Source organism: Triticum urartu, chromosome 2A (assembly GCF_056163025.1).
Source record: "Triticum urartu cultivar PI428250 chromosome 2A, HENAU_Tu73, whole genome shotgun sequence".
NCBI classification, from domain to species: domain Eukaryota; kingdom Viridiplantae; phylum Streptophyta; class Magnoliopsida; order Poales; family Poaceae; genus Triticum; species Triticum urartu.
In genome coordinates, this window is record NC_141874.1 from 646,618,776 (window position 1) to 646,634,668 (window position 15,893).

General features: G+C 48.0%; 2 protein-coding genes across 2 annotated transcripts; one reads left to right on the forward strand and one right to left on the reverse strand.

Annotated features, from left to right (window-relative positions):
- Positions 1-10,522: 10,522 nt before the first annotated feature.
- On the forward strand, positions 10,523-13,874 carry LOC125539382 (AT-hook motif nuclear-localized protein 10-like). The gene is made up of 5 exons (XM_048702822.2): positions 10,523-10,951; positions 11,611-11,669; positions 12,581-12,718; positions 12,946-13,107; positions 13,304-13,874. The coding sequence occupies exons 1-5, from the start codon at positions 10,837-10,839 to the stop codon at positions 13,505-13,507; spliced, it is 678 nt and encodes a 225-aa protein (XP_048558779.1). The 5' UTR covers positions 10,523-10,836; the 3' UTR covers positions 13,508-13,874.
- Positions 13,875-14,026: 152 nt separating this feature from the next.
- Positions 14,027-15,893, reverse strand: GPX6 (glutathione peroxidase 6). The gene is made up of 6 exons (XM_048702824.2): positions 15,720-15,893; positions 15,354-15,430; positions 14,996-15,057; positions 14,698-14,816; positions 14,353-14,520; positions 14,027-14,258 (listed from the first exon to the last, which is right to left on the reverse strand). The coding sequence occupies exons 1-6, from the start codon at positions 15,765-15,767 to the stop codon at positions 14,226-14,228; spliced, it is 507 nt and encodes a 168-aa protein (XP_048558781.1). The 5' UTR covers positions 15,768-15,893; the 3' UTR covers positions 14,027-14,225.

The window sequence follows — 15,893 nt, forward strand, 5'->3', positions numbered from 1 at the left end:
AGGCGGAGGCGAACACAAGGCGCACACCGGATGCTCCTCCGACGGAGGATGTGGACAGGTTGTCTGCCACCAACTCTGAGGTGGAGAGTGCCATGAACCACATGCGTCGCCGAACAATTCTTCGCGATGCTTGTTTCTCCCGAGAGGCATTAGATGTCTTCAATTCAGGAGATGCGTACCTCCGTGCCACTCAAAATGGTCTAGCTAGAGCCACGGAGCAATATGTAAAAGACATACGGGTAAGAAAATTTTGGCAATTATATATATATATATACCAGTAGCCCCCGAGACTTGAAACAGTTAGAATAACTGATTTAAGGATCATTTGTTATGCAGGTTCTTACAGAAAAGAATTCCCTACTGTCCCAGGAGCTGAAAGAGTGCAAAGCCCAACTTGAGGCCGCACTATCCGCGGCAGGGGAGCCCAAGGAGACCCCCTCTGGTAATATACACTTCGAAAGATAAGTATTTTGCGAAGCACGACATGGGTGCGAATTGTTGGGGAACGTAGTAATTTCAAAAAATTTCCTACGCACACGCAAGATCTTGGTGATGCATAGCAACGAGAGGAGAGAGTGTGATCTACGTACCCTTGTAGATCGACAGCGGAAGCGTTAGCACAACGCGGTTGATGTAGTCGTACGTCTTCACGGCCCGACTGATCAAGCACCGAAACTACGGCACCTCCGAGTTCTAGCACACGTTCAGCTCGATGACGATCCCCGGACTCCGATCCAGCAAAGTGTCGGGGAAGAGTTCCGTCAGCACGACGGCGTGGTGACGATCTTGATGTACTACTGTCGCAGGGCTTCGCCTAAGCACCGCTACAATATATCGAGGACTATGGTGGAAGGGGGCACCGCACACGGCTAAGAATATGATCACGTGGATCAACTTGTGTCTCTATGGGGTGCCCCTGCCTCCGTATATAAAGGTTCAAGAGGGGGAGGCCAGCTGGCCATCATAGGGCGCGCCAGGAGGAGTCCTACTCCCTTCGGGAGTAGGACTCCCCCCTTTCCTAGTTGGAATAGGATTCACGAGGTGGGAAAAGAGAGAGAGAGAAGGAGGGGGGCGCCGGCCCCCTCTCTCCTTGTCCTATTCGGACTAGGGGGGAGGGGCGCGCGGCCCAGCCCTGGCCGCCTCTCCTCTTCTTCCACTAAGGCCCACTAAGGTCCATATAGCTCCCGGGGGGTTCCGGTAACCTCCCGGTACTCCAGTAAAATCCCGATTTCACCCGGAACACTTCCGATATCCAAACATAGGCTTCCAATATATCAATCTTTATGTCTCGACCATTTCGAGACTCCTCGTCATGTCCGTGATCTCATCCGGGACTCCGAACAACCTTCGGTACATCAAAACGTATAAACTCATAATATAACTGTCATCGAAACCTTAAGCGTGCGGACCCTACGGGTTCGAGAACAATGTAGACATGACCGAGACATGTCTCCGGTCAATAACCAATAGCGGGACCTGGATGCCCATATTGGTTCCTACATATTCTACGAAGATCTTTTATCGGTCAGACCGCATAACAACATACGTTGTTCCCTTTGTCATCGGTATGTTACTTGCCCGAGATTCGATCGTCGGTATCCAATACCTAGTTCAATCTCGTTATCGGCAAGTCTCTTTACTCGTTCCGTAATACATCATCCCGCAACTAACCCATTAGTTGCAATGCTTGCAAGGCTTAAGTGATGTGCATTACCGAGAGGGCCCAGAGATACCTCTCTGACGATCGGAGTGACAAATCCTAATCTCGAAATACGTCAACCCAACATGTACCTTTGGAGACACCTGTAGAGCACCTTTATAATCACCCAGTTACGTTGTGACGTTTGGCAGCACACAAAGTGTTCCTCCGGCACACGGGAGTTACATAATCTCATAGTCATAGGAACATGTATAAGTCATGAAGAAAGCAATAGCAACATACTAAACGATCGGGTGCTAAGCTAATGGAATGGGTCATGTCAATCAGATCATTCAACTAATGATGTGATCCTGTTAATCAAATGACAACTCTTTGTCCATGGTTAGGAAACATAACCATCTTTGATTAACGAGCTAGTCAAGTAGAGGCATACTAGTGACACTCTGTTTGTCTATGTATTCGCACATGTATTATGTTTCCGGTTAATACAATTCTAGCATGAATAATAAACTTTTATCATGATATAAGGAAATAAATAATAACTTTATTATTGCCTCTAGGGCATATTTCCTTCACGAATCTGACAAATGAATTTGCAGATGGCGGCGGATTGAGTCCGGAAAGGCAACAACTCCTATGCCAGCTGAAGGCTAGTGAGAAGGTGCTGACAAAGGTGAGGCGGGAGAAGAACGATCTCCAAGATGCCAACACCAAGCTGGGCATCGACCTGAAAGATGTTCGTGCCCAGCTGTCAGACTCCATTAAGGAGAATCAGCGACTTCGGCGCGGCATATTTAGTAAGTGCTTGAACGAACCTTTGAAAAAAGTTTCGGCGGGGAAGTCGACTAACAGAGTAATGTATGTAGGTGTGCTAACAGGTCGTCCTGTAGAGGAGATGCCCGGTTCTACGGGTGACCTTCTTCCCGAGCTCTCGCAACTGCTCGAGCGAGTTCGGCAGGCGATGCAAGGCGTCGCCCAGGCCTTGTGGCCATCCATCTCCATGCCCGAAGGTCTTGGAGAGCTTGCGGAGAAGCTAAAGGGAGCACGGCGGCACTTCTGATTGTGGAAGATATCGGCCTGCCGTCAAGGCGCTAGGGAGGCTTGGGCCATGGTGAAGACGCGGTACACAAAGGCTGACCCCAACCACATGGCCGAGGTCGGTCCTGTGGGGCCCGATGGGAAGGAGATCCCTATAAGCTTAGTATATGGCCAAGTAGAATTGGCCGCAAAGTATTCCCAGCAGGACTGTAAATTAGACAGCCTGTTAGATGGTATTGAAGAGGAATACAATTAGTCAGAATGACTATGTAATTTAATTGACATTTATAATGCCTTCTAGCCGGATTGTAGATCGTTTGTCATGGCCGATCTTTTCGCTTCAGCCTCGGGACCTGACGGTCCGGAGTGTGTCCGAATTCCCATGCGGTTATATAAGAACCGGGGAATGCATGGATACCAGGCGTAGGGGTCATTAGTGCGTGAACAGACAAGTGCCCGACTAGTTATGTTATATTACATGGTTAGTAAGAAACATTTTCCAGGGAGAATAGTTCCGTTAGGGATTCCTTTCCCTGGGAGGCATGCCCTAAAGTGCATGCCCATTCTTCGAAAAAGATGCGGGAAAAAGCATCTGGGGGCGCATAAATAAATAAGTGAAAAGATCATCTTTTAGGTCACCGACTGAATATTCCCTTAAGAACGCTAGCTTTCGGCTTCACCCAGTCTAAGGTACACATTCGGCTCATCCGGCAGTAACAATCGCAGAGGTGCTCCCTTTACCGCCTAGCCGAATAATCGGGAACGTAGGGGTAAGCACAGGAGCCAGGCAACCCAGCTTGGCCAAAACTTAAGTCATATCGATGCATATAATGGTGAAATAAAAGGTACATGCGGAAGTGTAACACATGTGTTGGGAATGAAGCCCATATAAATAAGCTTCTGTTAAAAGAAGCCCCCAGGTTTAATGAGTGCGAATAGCACGTCATTTGATGAGCCTTTGAAGGCTATAAGAGAAAGGAAGGGGAGAAGGAGAGAAATGTAAGACAGACAGTATATAAAAAATGGACAGAGGAAGGAGACGAACACAGAGTCCGGCGCTAGGCATAGAATCTTCGGAGACGGGCTGCGTTCCATGGGTTCGGCTCAAGTCGGTTATCCGATGCATCTCGCAGGCAGTACGCTCCACCAGTCAGGACTTGGTCAATTATGAAGGGACCTTCCCACTTGGGCTTGAGTTTGTCCTTTTTCTTGTCCGGTAGGCATAGAACTAATTCGCCAACGTTGTAATTTTTGGCCCGTAATTCTCTGCTTTGGTATCTTCGAGCCTGCTGTTGATAGAATGCGGAACGGGCTTTTGCCACGTCACGCTCCTCCTCCAATGCGTCTAAACTGTCCTGCCGATCAAGCTCGGCTTCTCTTTCTTCGTACATGCGCACTCGAGGTGAGGCATGAATTATGTCACAAGGCAAAACTGCCTCTACGCCGCACACCATAAAGAATGGTGTGTATCCGGTGGTGCGATTCAACGTGGTCCGCAGCCCCCAGAGTACGGAGTCGAGCTCCTCTACCCAGTGCGTGTTAGATTCCTTGAGGGACCGCACTAATCTGGGTTTGATGCCGCTCATGATAAGACCATTTGCACGTTCGACCTGGCCGTTAGTTTGTGGGTGATAGACGGAAGCATAATCGAGCTTGATGCCCATGTTTTTGCACCAGAGTTTTACCTCGTCGGCCGTAAAGTTCGTGCCGTTATCAGTGATGATGCTGTGGGGGACGCTGTAACGGTGTACAACCCCGGATATAAAGTCTATCACCGGTCCGGATTCGGCCGTCTTAACAGGCTTGGCTTCTATCCATTTGGTGAACTTATCCACCATGACCAGTAAGTATTTTTGCTTGTGGGTTCCGCCTTTAAGGGGTCCAACCATGTCAAGCCCCCAGACCGCGAAGGTCCAAGTGATGGGGATAGTTTGGAGGGCGGTGGGTGGCATATGGCTTTGGTTTGCAAAGAGCTGGCAACCGACGCATCGTTGGACTAAGTCCTGGGCGTCTGCCCGGGCCGTCGGCCAATAAAAGCCTGTACGAAATGCCTTGCTTACAAGGGACTGAGCTGCAGCGTGATGACCGCCGAGTCCGGCATGAATTTCAGCCAGGAGGTTCCGCCCTTCCTCTTCGGAGATGCACCTTTGAAGGATGCCGGTAGTGCTTTTCTTATAAAGCTCTCCCTCGTGGACTTTGTAGGCTTTGGATCGCCGCACTATGCAGCGTGCCTCATTTTGGTCCTCGGGGAGTTCCTACCTAGTAAGGTAGGCGAGGAATGGTTCTGTCCACAGGGCGATGACGGCCATTATTACGTGGGCTGAAGGTGTTATTTCATTGGCAGAGCCTCCGATTGTGTCAGAATGTTCGGTGTCGGGCAGTACGGTTGGGTCCGGGCTGTTATTGTTCGGCTCGCCTTCCCATACTACGGATGGCTTGAACAGCCTTTCCAAGAAGATGTTGGGGGGACTATATCGCGTTTTGCGCCGATGCGTGCCAGGACATCTGCCGCCTGATTATTTTCCCGGGCTATATGGTGAAATTCGAGCCCTTCGAACCGAGCTGACATTTTTAGGACGGCGTTGCGGTAAGCTGCCATTTTTGGATCCTTGGCATCGAAGTCTCCATTTATTTGGGATATTGCGAGGTTCGAGTCCCCGCACACCTCTAGGCGTTGAATGCCCATGGATACTGCCATCCGGAGGCCATGTAAAAGGGCCTCATATTCGGCTGCATTGTTGGAGTCTGTGTACATAATCTGGAGTACGTATTGAACTGTGTCTCCTGTGGGGGACGTCAAAACGACGCCAGCCCCTAGTCCGGCCAACATCTTGGAGCCGTCGAAATGCATGATCCAATTTGAATATGTGCCGTACTCTTTAGGGAGTTCGGCCTCTGTCCATTCTGCGATGAAGTCGGCCAAAACTTGCGACTTGATGTCCCGCCGTGGCTTATAAGTTATGTCAAATGGGAGGAGCTCAATGGCCCATTTTGCAATCCGGCCCGTTGCGTCACGGTTGTTTATAATATCGTTAAGTGGTACTTCCGAGGCTACTGTTATTGAACACTCTTGAAAGTAGTGTCGTAGCTTCCAGGATGCCATGAATTCCGCGTACGCGATCTTTTGATAATGCGGGTACCGTGATTTGCACGGAGTGAGGTCAGTGGACACATAATAGACCGGCTTTTGAAGGGGGGATTTGTGTCCGTCCGTTTCTCGTTCGACAACGAGCACTGCGCTTACAACCTGATGTGTTGCTACAATGTACAATAGCATTGGTTCGCCAATGTTTGGCGCGGCCAGGACTGGGTTTGTTGGCAATATGGCTTTTATTTCATCGAGTTCGGCCGTGGCTGCATTCGTCCATTCGAAGTGTTCGGTGCGCCGAAGGAGGCGGTAAAGGGGTAGGGCCTTTTCTCCCAAGCGGGAGATAAAGCGGCTTAGAGCCGCCACGCATCCGGTTAACTTTTGTATTTGTTTGAGGTTCTTTGGGATATCCAATTGTGACAGAGCTCGGATCTTGGCTGGATTTACTTCAATTCCTCTACCGGATACAATGAAGCCCAAGAGCTTTCCGCCTGGGACGCCGAAAACGCATTTTTCCGGGTTGAGCTTGATGTCGTATGTTCGGAGGTTATCAAATGTGAGCCTCAAGTCGTCTACTAGAGATTCGACATGTCTTGTTTTGACGACCACATCATCTACATATGCCTCCACTCTTTTGCCGATCTGGTTTGCGAGACATGTCTGAATCATGCGCTGATATGTTGCGCCGGCGTTTTTGAGCCCGAAGGGCGTTGTGTTGAAGCAGAATGGGCCGTATGGTGTGATAAATGTCGTTGCGGCTTGGTCTGACTCTGCCATCTTGATTTGATGGTAGCCAGAATATGCGTCGAGGAAACACAACGAATCGTGTCCTGCAGTAGCGTCGATAATTTGATCGATGCGGGGTAGGGGGAAGGGATCCTTTGGGCAAGCCTTGTTAAGGTCTTTAAAATCAACGCACAGGCGCCAGGATTTGTCCTTCTTTGGTACCATCACCAGGTTTGCTAGCCAGTCCGGATGTTTTATATCTCTGATGAATCCGGCCTCCAATAACTTTGCTAGCTCCTCTCCCATGGCCTGTCTCTTAGGTTCGGAAAAACGCCGAAGAGCTTGTTTGACAGGTTTGAATACTTTTAGGATATTTAAGCTGTACTCGGCCAGCCTGCGTGGGATTCCTGGCATGTCTGAAGGGTGCCAGGCGAAAATGTCCCAGTTCTCTCGTAGGAACTCTCGCAGTGCGACGTCTACATCAGGGTTTAACTGTGCCCCAATGGAAGCTGTTTTATTGGGGTCCATTGGATGGACCTGGAATTTGACTATTTCGTCCGCCGGTTTAAAGGAGGTGGACTTGGATCTTTTGTCGTGTACCACATCGTCCCTATTCACCGTGGAGCGCAGCGCAGTCAGTTCTTCAGCCGCTAGGGCTTCGGATAGTGCCTCGAGGGCCAGTGCGGCTGTCTTGTTTTCGGCGCGGAGTGCTATGTCCGGATCACTAGCGAGAGTGATGATCCCGTTAGCCCCGGGCATCTTGAGCTTCATGTACCCGTAATGGGGTATTGCTTGGAAGATTGTAAACGCTTCCCGCCCTAGTAGAGCGTGATAACCGCTGCTGAACGGAGCCACATGGAACGTGACCTCTTCGGACCTGTAATTATCCGGCGTGCCGAACACCACATCTAGTGTGATTTTTCCTGTACAGCGCGATTCCCGACTGGGGATTATTCCTATAAAGGTTGTGCTGCTTCGCTCAATGCGGTTCCAGTCTATTTCCATTTTTTTGAAGGGTTTCCTCATAAATGAGGTTCAATCCGCTGCCGTCGTCCATGAGTACCTTGGTAAGACGAAAGCCGTCCACTATTGGACTGAGGACCAATGCGGCTGGTGCTCGGGCTGTTCGAAATTTAGGTTCATCACTGGCGTTAAACGTAATAGCCGTGTCACTCCATGGATTTATTGTTGCTACTTGGTAGAATTCGGCAAGGCTGTGGAGTGTCCTTTTTCGCATATTATTTGATGCGAAAGTCTCGAAGACTGTTAATACCGTATTGGTGTCTCTGGGGTGGCTTTCTGTGGCCTCCGGAATTAGGAGATCTTCGCCAATTTTGGCCACCTGCCGGAGTATCCAACATGCTCTAAGGCTGTGAGTTGGTGTGGCGTCCTTTGTACTGTGAATTTTACAGGGTCCATTAAGCCATCCTTCCAGTACGGTTCCATGCCCTGTAGAGGGTTTTTGCTTTTTGGTGTTTGACCCGGGTGTCTGGCGATGATGCACCATTTTATTTCGGACTGGGTTTGTATTCAGGGCCGGATCGTCCCAAAATTTTATTTCTATTTTCCAGGCGCTTTCCATCGCATAGTACTTTCGTACAATGGACGCTAAGTCAGCGAAGCGTGTAATATCATGGCGACTTATGGCGTTGAGGATTCCCTTGTCCGTGCAATTATTGCAGAAGATTGAGATTGCGTCTTCCTCGCGGCAGTCCCTTATCCTGTTCCTAACCAGGAGGAATCTGGCCCAGTAATGATGTACTGTTTCATCGGGCTCTTGCCTGATTTGGGATAGATCGCTTATGTTCGGGTGGGTGGGTGGAATTAAATCCGAAGCCTCACCCAATCTGAGGCTCAGAGGCCGAGGAATTTCCGAACTCGAAAATTTGGATTCCTGGATGTTGTCCAATGAATCCAACCCGTCGCCTGACTCTAAGTTCAGGTCTTGAGTGATATCCTCCCCTCCGCGGGTATCCGGCTTGGAGGGATCAGGAATCAGGACGTAGCTAGTCCTTAAGATAGATGAAGGGTCGCCGCACTGTCCCTCTACCACGGCAACGTGATGGGTGACTTGGGGAGAGTTAATCTCTCTCAGATCGGGTTTAGGCCCAATCTGGTCGTAATCCGTAGCGACTCCCAGGGCGGCAATGCGATCCAAGAGCTCGTTTATGGAGGAGAGCTCCATTGGATCTAACTGCTCGGCGAGTTCTGAACTGACATGAAGATTGTTTTCGATGGCTTGAGAGGTCATCGTCGGCGTAGAAGCCGAACAGGCGGTCATAAGAAAACCACCTCGCCGGAGGGTTTGGCCGACAGTCAAAGCTCCCTTAGCAACGGTGCCGTCTTTAAAGACGGGACGAGGCATCCTTCCTGATGGCGACGACAGAGAGGACCTCTCAATGAAAGCACCAATGTCGGTGTCAAAACCGGCAGATCTCGGGTAGGGGGTCCCGAACTGTGCGTCTAGGCCGGATGGTAACAGGAGGCAAGGGACACGAAGTTTTACCCAGGTTCGGGCCCTCTTGATGGAGGTAAAACCCTACGTCCTGCTTGATTAATATTGATGATATGGGTAGTACAAGAGTAGATCTACCACAAGATCGGAGAGGCTAAACCCTACAAGCTAGCCTATGGTATGATTGTTGTTCTGTATGTTGTCCTACGGACTAAAACCCTCCGGTTTATATAGACACGGAGATGGTTAGGGTTACACAATGTCGGTTACAATGGTAGGAGATCTACATATCCGTATCGCCAAGCTTGCCTTCCACGCCTAGGAAAGTCCCTTCCGGACACGGGACGAAGTCTTCAATCTTGTATCTTCATAGTCCAGGAGTTCGACTGAAGGTATAGTCCGGCCATCCGGACACCCCCTAATCCAGGACTCCCTCACCCTCCTTGATACTAGGCCTAGCCCTGATCATTGTGTCTTTGAAGTGTCTTGTGAAGTTGATCCTGCATTGTAGTAAGGAGCATCTTGTGTCTTCAAATATTTCATCATTTCTTTGGTTCCAAATGGCCCAGCATCCTGTGATAAGAATTTCCATGAAGAAGTCCCATTTATATTTGTTCTTTTTGGAGCATTGATTTTATTTTATTTGTTCAAAGCATTAGGAGAAGTTTTTCTTTTCGGAAATTTGCACATATGTAGAAGATTTAACAATGTTTGTTGCTAGGAAAAAATTATTCCCTCTGATCCATATTAATTGTCGCTGCTTACTTTGTTTCTCTTTTTTCGAGAAAACTTACAATTTATTCATCTTCGATCATGATAGGACAACGAACATAAAAAATAATAAAAACTACATCCAAATCCATAGACCACCTAGCGACAACTACAAGCATTGAAGCGAGCCGAAGGCACGCAACCGTCATCACCCCTCCTTTGCCGGAGCCGGGAAAAACTTGTTGTAGTAGACAGTCGAGAAGTCGTCGTGCTAAGGCCCCATATGACTAACGCACCAGGATAACAACTGTCGCCGATGAAGAAATACGTAGATCGGAAGGATCAAACCTGAAAACAAAAGAACGTAGACGAACGAAGACCGAATCCGAGTAGATCCACCAAAGACAACCACCGACTGAATCCCGTGAGATCCGCTAGAGACACACCTCCACACGCCCTTCGGTGATGCTAGATGCACCATTGAGACGGGCTAGGCGAGGAGAACCTCATTCCATCTTCGGAAAGCCGCCACCGTCTCGCCTTCCTGAGCCGGACACAAATCCTAACAAAACTCAAAAAAACATCTTAAACGGAACCCTCCCGCCGACAAGGGCCGGAATTCACCATGCCTCCATGGCCTCTAGGGCCACCGGAGATGATGCGGACCGACGACGGTGCCGGCAAGAGGTAGAGGAACCCTAGGCTTTTTTTAAGGGGGTGGCGGCTAGGTATTGAGGGTGCTTACTTTGCTTCTAACAGCACATGTGTTATTTTTTTTATTTTTTTTGAGAAATACTATAAGATATTGGATGGACTTCTTTTGCGGGGATAGGGATGGACTTGAGCCCAACGAAGCCCAAAGTAAGATATGGCCGAGGCCCAAGCCCATGACTTCTCAGCGGTAATTTTTCTTCTACTCCCTCTCAGACAGTAAGTAGTTCGTCACAGGGATGATGGACTCACGCTAACCACCTTCTTCCACTTAACCATCCACAACCTGCAAACACCGCACAACTTTAACCCCCCACCATCAGCCTGAAAACCCTGCAGCTCTCTGCAACGCCACTGTTCCGCACGCAGGCGGCGGAAAGATCACGCGCCTAGGGTTCGGCACCGCCCCCCATCGAAATCGGCGGCGGCGCCGAGGGCCCCGCAGCAATGCGACCGCCGCCCGCGGCGATGACGGCCTCCTCGTCGGAGAAGAAGGCGGCGGCGAAGCGGAGGAGCGGACCACCGAGGCCCCGAGGGAGGAAGTCGCAGCTCGCGCTTCTCGGTGAGTGCCGTTCGCGAGCAACAGCGAGCCCCCTTGTTTGCTCGCTGTTCGCTTGATTTGTTTGCGCTCTTTCGGCTTTGGAGCTCCATATTTTAGTGGCGGGGCCTCGTTTTGGTGCTGTGCCTGTAGTCTTTATTTAGAGTTGTTAGGTGCCGGGTTGTGGGGTGGTGCCTGGGGAATTAATTAGGGGGCCCTAATTAAAAAGGGTGATCTTGGAAGCGAGCCGAGAGAACGACATCCTAACTACTAGAGCTTTTAGTCGCATGATTTTACTGCGGTGATGTAATGGTTGCCACTGTCAAAGTAATTAGATGGTATTGTTCATGGACAATGTTCTCAGCAACCTGTTCTGAAATAAAGGTGCTCCTTTTCCATGTGCAATCTATCACCATGGTGTCCAAGAGATGTGCAAACGCCGCGTGATCATAAATGTCGTTTAGCTTCTTCTCACAGTAGAACGGGTACGAGTGTCAACTCTAAATGTCTAGAAATTTGACAGTCAAAGAACGTGATGTCTTTGTGCTTGTGTATAAGTATAACTGGATGTTACATCGTACTGCCGAAGTTTACTGCTTCAAAATTTCATCTCCTTTGATAGAAGGCTTGCCCTTCTGTGTGTTCATCAGGTGGCCCTGAATTTATGTTTTGATGATCAACAGGGGGGTGCTCACCTGGAAATGCATTTGCTCCACATATACTGCTTATCAATCGGGGAGAGGTATGCAGCTTCAGGCACCTACCCATCTAAGTTGCAAATTACAAGAACAATGCCAACTTTTATTTTGCTTTGTGTATGTGTGTTGTTTTACTATTCATTACGCATTAGTTAGATTAATATGGCGCTTCAGCTGCTGAGGAATGTTCCCATTTTTTTCCGTCTAACCTGGTTTATTCTGTTTCTGTTTCCCTGGGTCTTGAACCTGTAGATAATTTACTGTATGATGTGAATAAAATTACAAAATTACTTTGCGATAATTTACTATGTGATGTCACTGATGTGTGAAAAGAATGTCATGTACTACTATCTTTAGTTTACTGCTCTTTGGAGTGTATTGTCTGCAAGATGATCAACGTTAATTTTGTCCTCTCTCCTTGTTCACTATCCCTCTGATCCAAAATAAGTGTCGTATTTTAGTTCAAATTTTAACTAAAACCACAACACTTATTTCAGATCGGAGGGAGTAGCAAATTTCCAAATTTAGACAAGTGTGAACTTCATTCTACCAAACTGCAGGTTCTCAACATTAACGTAATACATACTATTTATTTGACTACCATAAGCCCATAGCATTTCAAACAGAACTTCAGTCTACTTCTTTCTGCATGTTCTTGTGCGGTGCAGTGCAGTCTGTACGGGATCTTCCGTTCATCGTGTTTTATGCACTGGTAGGTCCTTGATCCGTATATGATGGGCTAAAGAATTTTGTCCTTGTCAGGCTTCTGCACAGATCTTTGATGTGGCTGTGTTTGGTCTCAACATGTGATAGAAAAATCACTTGTTTTCTACTTTTAGCACCCAGTTCCTTTTTCTAAAGAAAATTGGTGTGGCCATAGAAGATTCATTGAGTGCACACTGTTCATATGTTGCCGATAATTTAACAGCAATACTGAAAGTACTTTTATGCACAGGATATTACCTCCAAGATTATGCTGTTATCAGAGCTGCATTCCAAATCCATCTGTATTCTATCAGCCAATGGCCCATTATCAGCTATAACCCTCCGTCTATCTTCACATTCAGGTGGCCTTGACAATGCAGTTTACCAGGTTTGCCTCAGTGTCCAACATTGGCTAGTGGCTACTACTATTCCCCCCATTTTCAGCAATTAATGAATTGCTTGTCTTATATCAGTTTGATGTGTGCTAATAGACCAGTACAAATTCTTAATCCCCTTATGTAGCGTGGGAAAAAAATGGTTCCCCTCCTTCAGTCCATTTTATATCATAAACAAAGCATTTCCATCTCTTGGTCTTACTTTGAACTGACTTTGCAGGGTCAGTTTGAGGTAATTTCACTAAAAGGCTCTTATCTGCTGTCTGATGATGGTGGCTCAGGAAACAGCAATGGGGGTTTAAGCATTATGGTTTCTACTCCTTGTGGCAGCTTGTTTGGAGGTAGCGTTGGAGGGCCGCTGATCGCTGCAGACCCTGTGCAGGTACATGACATAATTTTGCCACTTACCAAGTGGAACTGCAGGCACATGCCACAGTAAAAAAAAACTAATGCGTAAATTCTCCAAACAGTTGCGGTGACACAGTCGATGATATCTTCCTGATGTTCTTTTCCGCCTTTGTTCTCTCTTGTGTAGAAGCTCACAGAGTGAATTTTTGTATCGTGTTTTGTTACCTCAGGTAATTGCTGGAAGCTTCAATTACACGGTGACAGAGGAAAAGAAGGAGCCAAAGACCAGTGACAGCCAACTTAATGAGCTGAAAGTACCTTGGGAGCTGGATGCAATGCCTTATGAACCATTTTCACCTTTGCCTCTGTTTGGGTGGTCCAGGATTGAAGATGTCAAACTTGACCGCCATGACTTTGACCTGACCAATGGTTAGCACCTGGCTTCACCATGCTGCGACATATGCATGAAGATAATACATGGAGATATAACGTAACAGTTGTAAGGGCAAGCTATTAAAAACTTTGGTTTCCAAAGATATTTTGTGGGCGGAAGTGTACTTCCAAACTCAAATTCGCGGAGCAAGAGTAGTTCTAAATTCTAACTAAGACTTCTAGAGACGTGTAAAATTGATATGTCGTTTGCTAAGTCGGGTACGACGGTGTAGTTCTGCAGATTTTTATCGGTGAGAGCTATAAACTAGTAATAGCAAGTCATTTTATGTCGAAGGGTTATGAAATGCACATTCAGAACACAGAAGCGTCTTCTGAACATTTGTGATACGTGGGATTTATCTATGCTATCCATGGTTTTGGCACAAAATTAGGCTAAGTTTCTGTGCTACCCATTACCACCTATTGGTGGTTGTCGCTATTAAATGCAGAGTTGCATCATGCTATCAAGCTGTGAGAAATTATGTTCTTCAGAAACCTGACCAGACAACAACACGATCCAATGAAAGGCATACCGAACAGCTACAATATTTGAATTCATTCATTAACACCACATATACAACAACTACAGAGTAGGATGCTGAAAACATAGCAGATGCAGCCTCTGAAATGCTGGGTACAGATTTTATTTCAACACAACATTATTATTGTTTCTAGAATACAGAGTGCCAATTTCTCGAGACGCTCCGGCCAGCGGCGCGTCTAAGAGCTCCCAAGCAGCTTCTTGATATCCTTCTGCAGATACACAAAGCAAGTGTTATGTTGACCGCCTAGCGCTTCAGGATTCAACATGTACAAAGGGGATGTGAATCACCGTGCTGTTAGTTACCTCAATGCTCAGGGGGGAAGTGGTCGGGGCATAGCGGTCCACAACGTGACCCTCCTTGTCAACCAAGAACTTGGAGAAGTTCCACTTGATGCTGTCGCCGAAAAGGCCACCTTTGCTAGACTTCAGGAACTTGTATAGGGGAGAAACATTGTTGCCGTTGACATCAACCTGACAGACAATATGAACTAGGGCTCAATAATGCAACATAAATCATTCCTCTTGGATGGATAACTCTTAAGATAAAACGGAGATTCATGGGCATCCCACTGAAACATTTGCAACGCTGTCACACTGAAACAGATAAATGCATTACTTTCGCCTAGGAAGATCACAGCACAAATGTACCTTGTCAAAAATGGGGTACTCAGCCTTGAAGCGAGTGCAGGCAAACTGAACTATCTCATCATTGGTGCCAGGCTCCTGCCCACCAAACTGATTGCATGGGAAAGCCAAGATCTCAAAGCCTGTAAAACCACAAATTGGCAATAGAACACAGAGGTTAGCATCCAACAACCGGAGTTTGTTGTGTAAATCGACTAACCAGTACATCATCAAGCAATAAGCAGATTAAACCCAGTAATCCATATGACATAGATATAATAACAAGGTAAAAGGTACAAAAAACAATGGATGAAGGAAAAACCTTGGTCCTTGTACTTTGGGTACAGCTGGCTCAGCTCGGTGTAGTTGGAGTTAGTTAGGCCACTGGAACAATTGGTCACAGACAATAATTAGCAGCCTAATAGCTGAAGAAGTAAGGTTCTGTATGGAATTTATTTAGTACAGAGTCCATGTTTAACGTCGTAGACGATCATTATTTTGGACAGTCAAGTAGAACACGGCATATAATAACCTATTGATTTGGACTGTACTTATTTTTTTCATTTGCGGTGGACCAGACAAAATAATTTGATTCAACGCACTGCCTGTAAGTTGGAGGTGTCTCATAGCCGAGCTGAAAATGAAGAAGGATGGGATGCGAGGTCAAAGGTCGTACGTACCACTGGGATGCGACGTTAACAATGAGAAGAACCTTCCCCTTGTAGACGCTGAGGTCGACGTCCTTGCCGCTTGAATCCTGCACACCAAGGGAAAGCCGTTCAACACAGTCGTACTACCGCACAATTCACCTCGCGCCTTCCAGAAATCAGGCTAAACGAACTACCGGTCAGCGAATTCAGACGGTTCGGCAGTCTAAATCCACCGGATCGGCGGAGAAGTCCACACGAAGGTCCACCCGAACAAGCAAAGCGAAGATCAAGCATACCTAGAGCCATCTCGGAGTCGGGGGCAAGCCGAGCAGGGGATCTAGCAGCGTGTGAGATAAATACAGAGACCGAAGGGGGGGAGGGGAGAGCGGGGCGGACCTTGACGGTGAAGTCGTGGACGGAGGTGGCGGAGGACGCGGCGGCCATGGCGAGGTTCCCCGTGCGACCTGACGGAGCGGCGTCGGCGGGATGGCTGCGGCGGGAGATCGGGCGGGCTCGGAACTCAGGAGCGGAGCGGGTAGTTGGGAGTTTGGGGGGGGGGGGGGGGGGGGG

What these genes read in the sequence shown, in the direction of transcription:
- LOC125539382 (XM_048702822.2), top strand. Translation starts at nt 10,837, where the DNA reads ATGCGACCGCCGCCCGCGGCGATGACGGCCTCCTCGTCGGAGAAGAAG. An exon ending in GTCGCAGCTCGCGCTTCTCG is followed by an intron (nt 10,952 to 11,610) that starts GTGAGTGCCGTT and finishes GATGATCAACAG; the next exon opens with GGGGGTGCTCACCTGGAAAT. An exon ending in TGCTTATCAATCGGGGAGAG is followed by an intron (nt 11,670 to 12,580) that starts GTATGCAGCTTC and finishes TTTTATGCACAG; the next exon opens with GATATTACCTCCAAGATTAT.
- GPX6 (XM_048702824.2), bottom strand. Translation starts at nt 15,767, where the DNA reads ATGGCCGCCGCGTCCTCCGCCACCTCCGTCCACGACTTCACCGTCAAG. An exon ending in GTTAACGTCGCATCCCAGTG is followed by an intron (nt 15,058 to 15,353) that starts GTACGTACGACC and finishes CAATTGTTCCAG; the next exon opens with TGGCCTAACTAACTCCAACT. An exon ending in AGTACCCCATTTTTGACAAG is followed by an intron (nt 14,521 to 14,697) that starts GTACATTTGTGC and finishes ATTGTCTGTCAG; the next exon opens with GTTGATGTCAACGGCAACAA.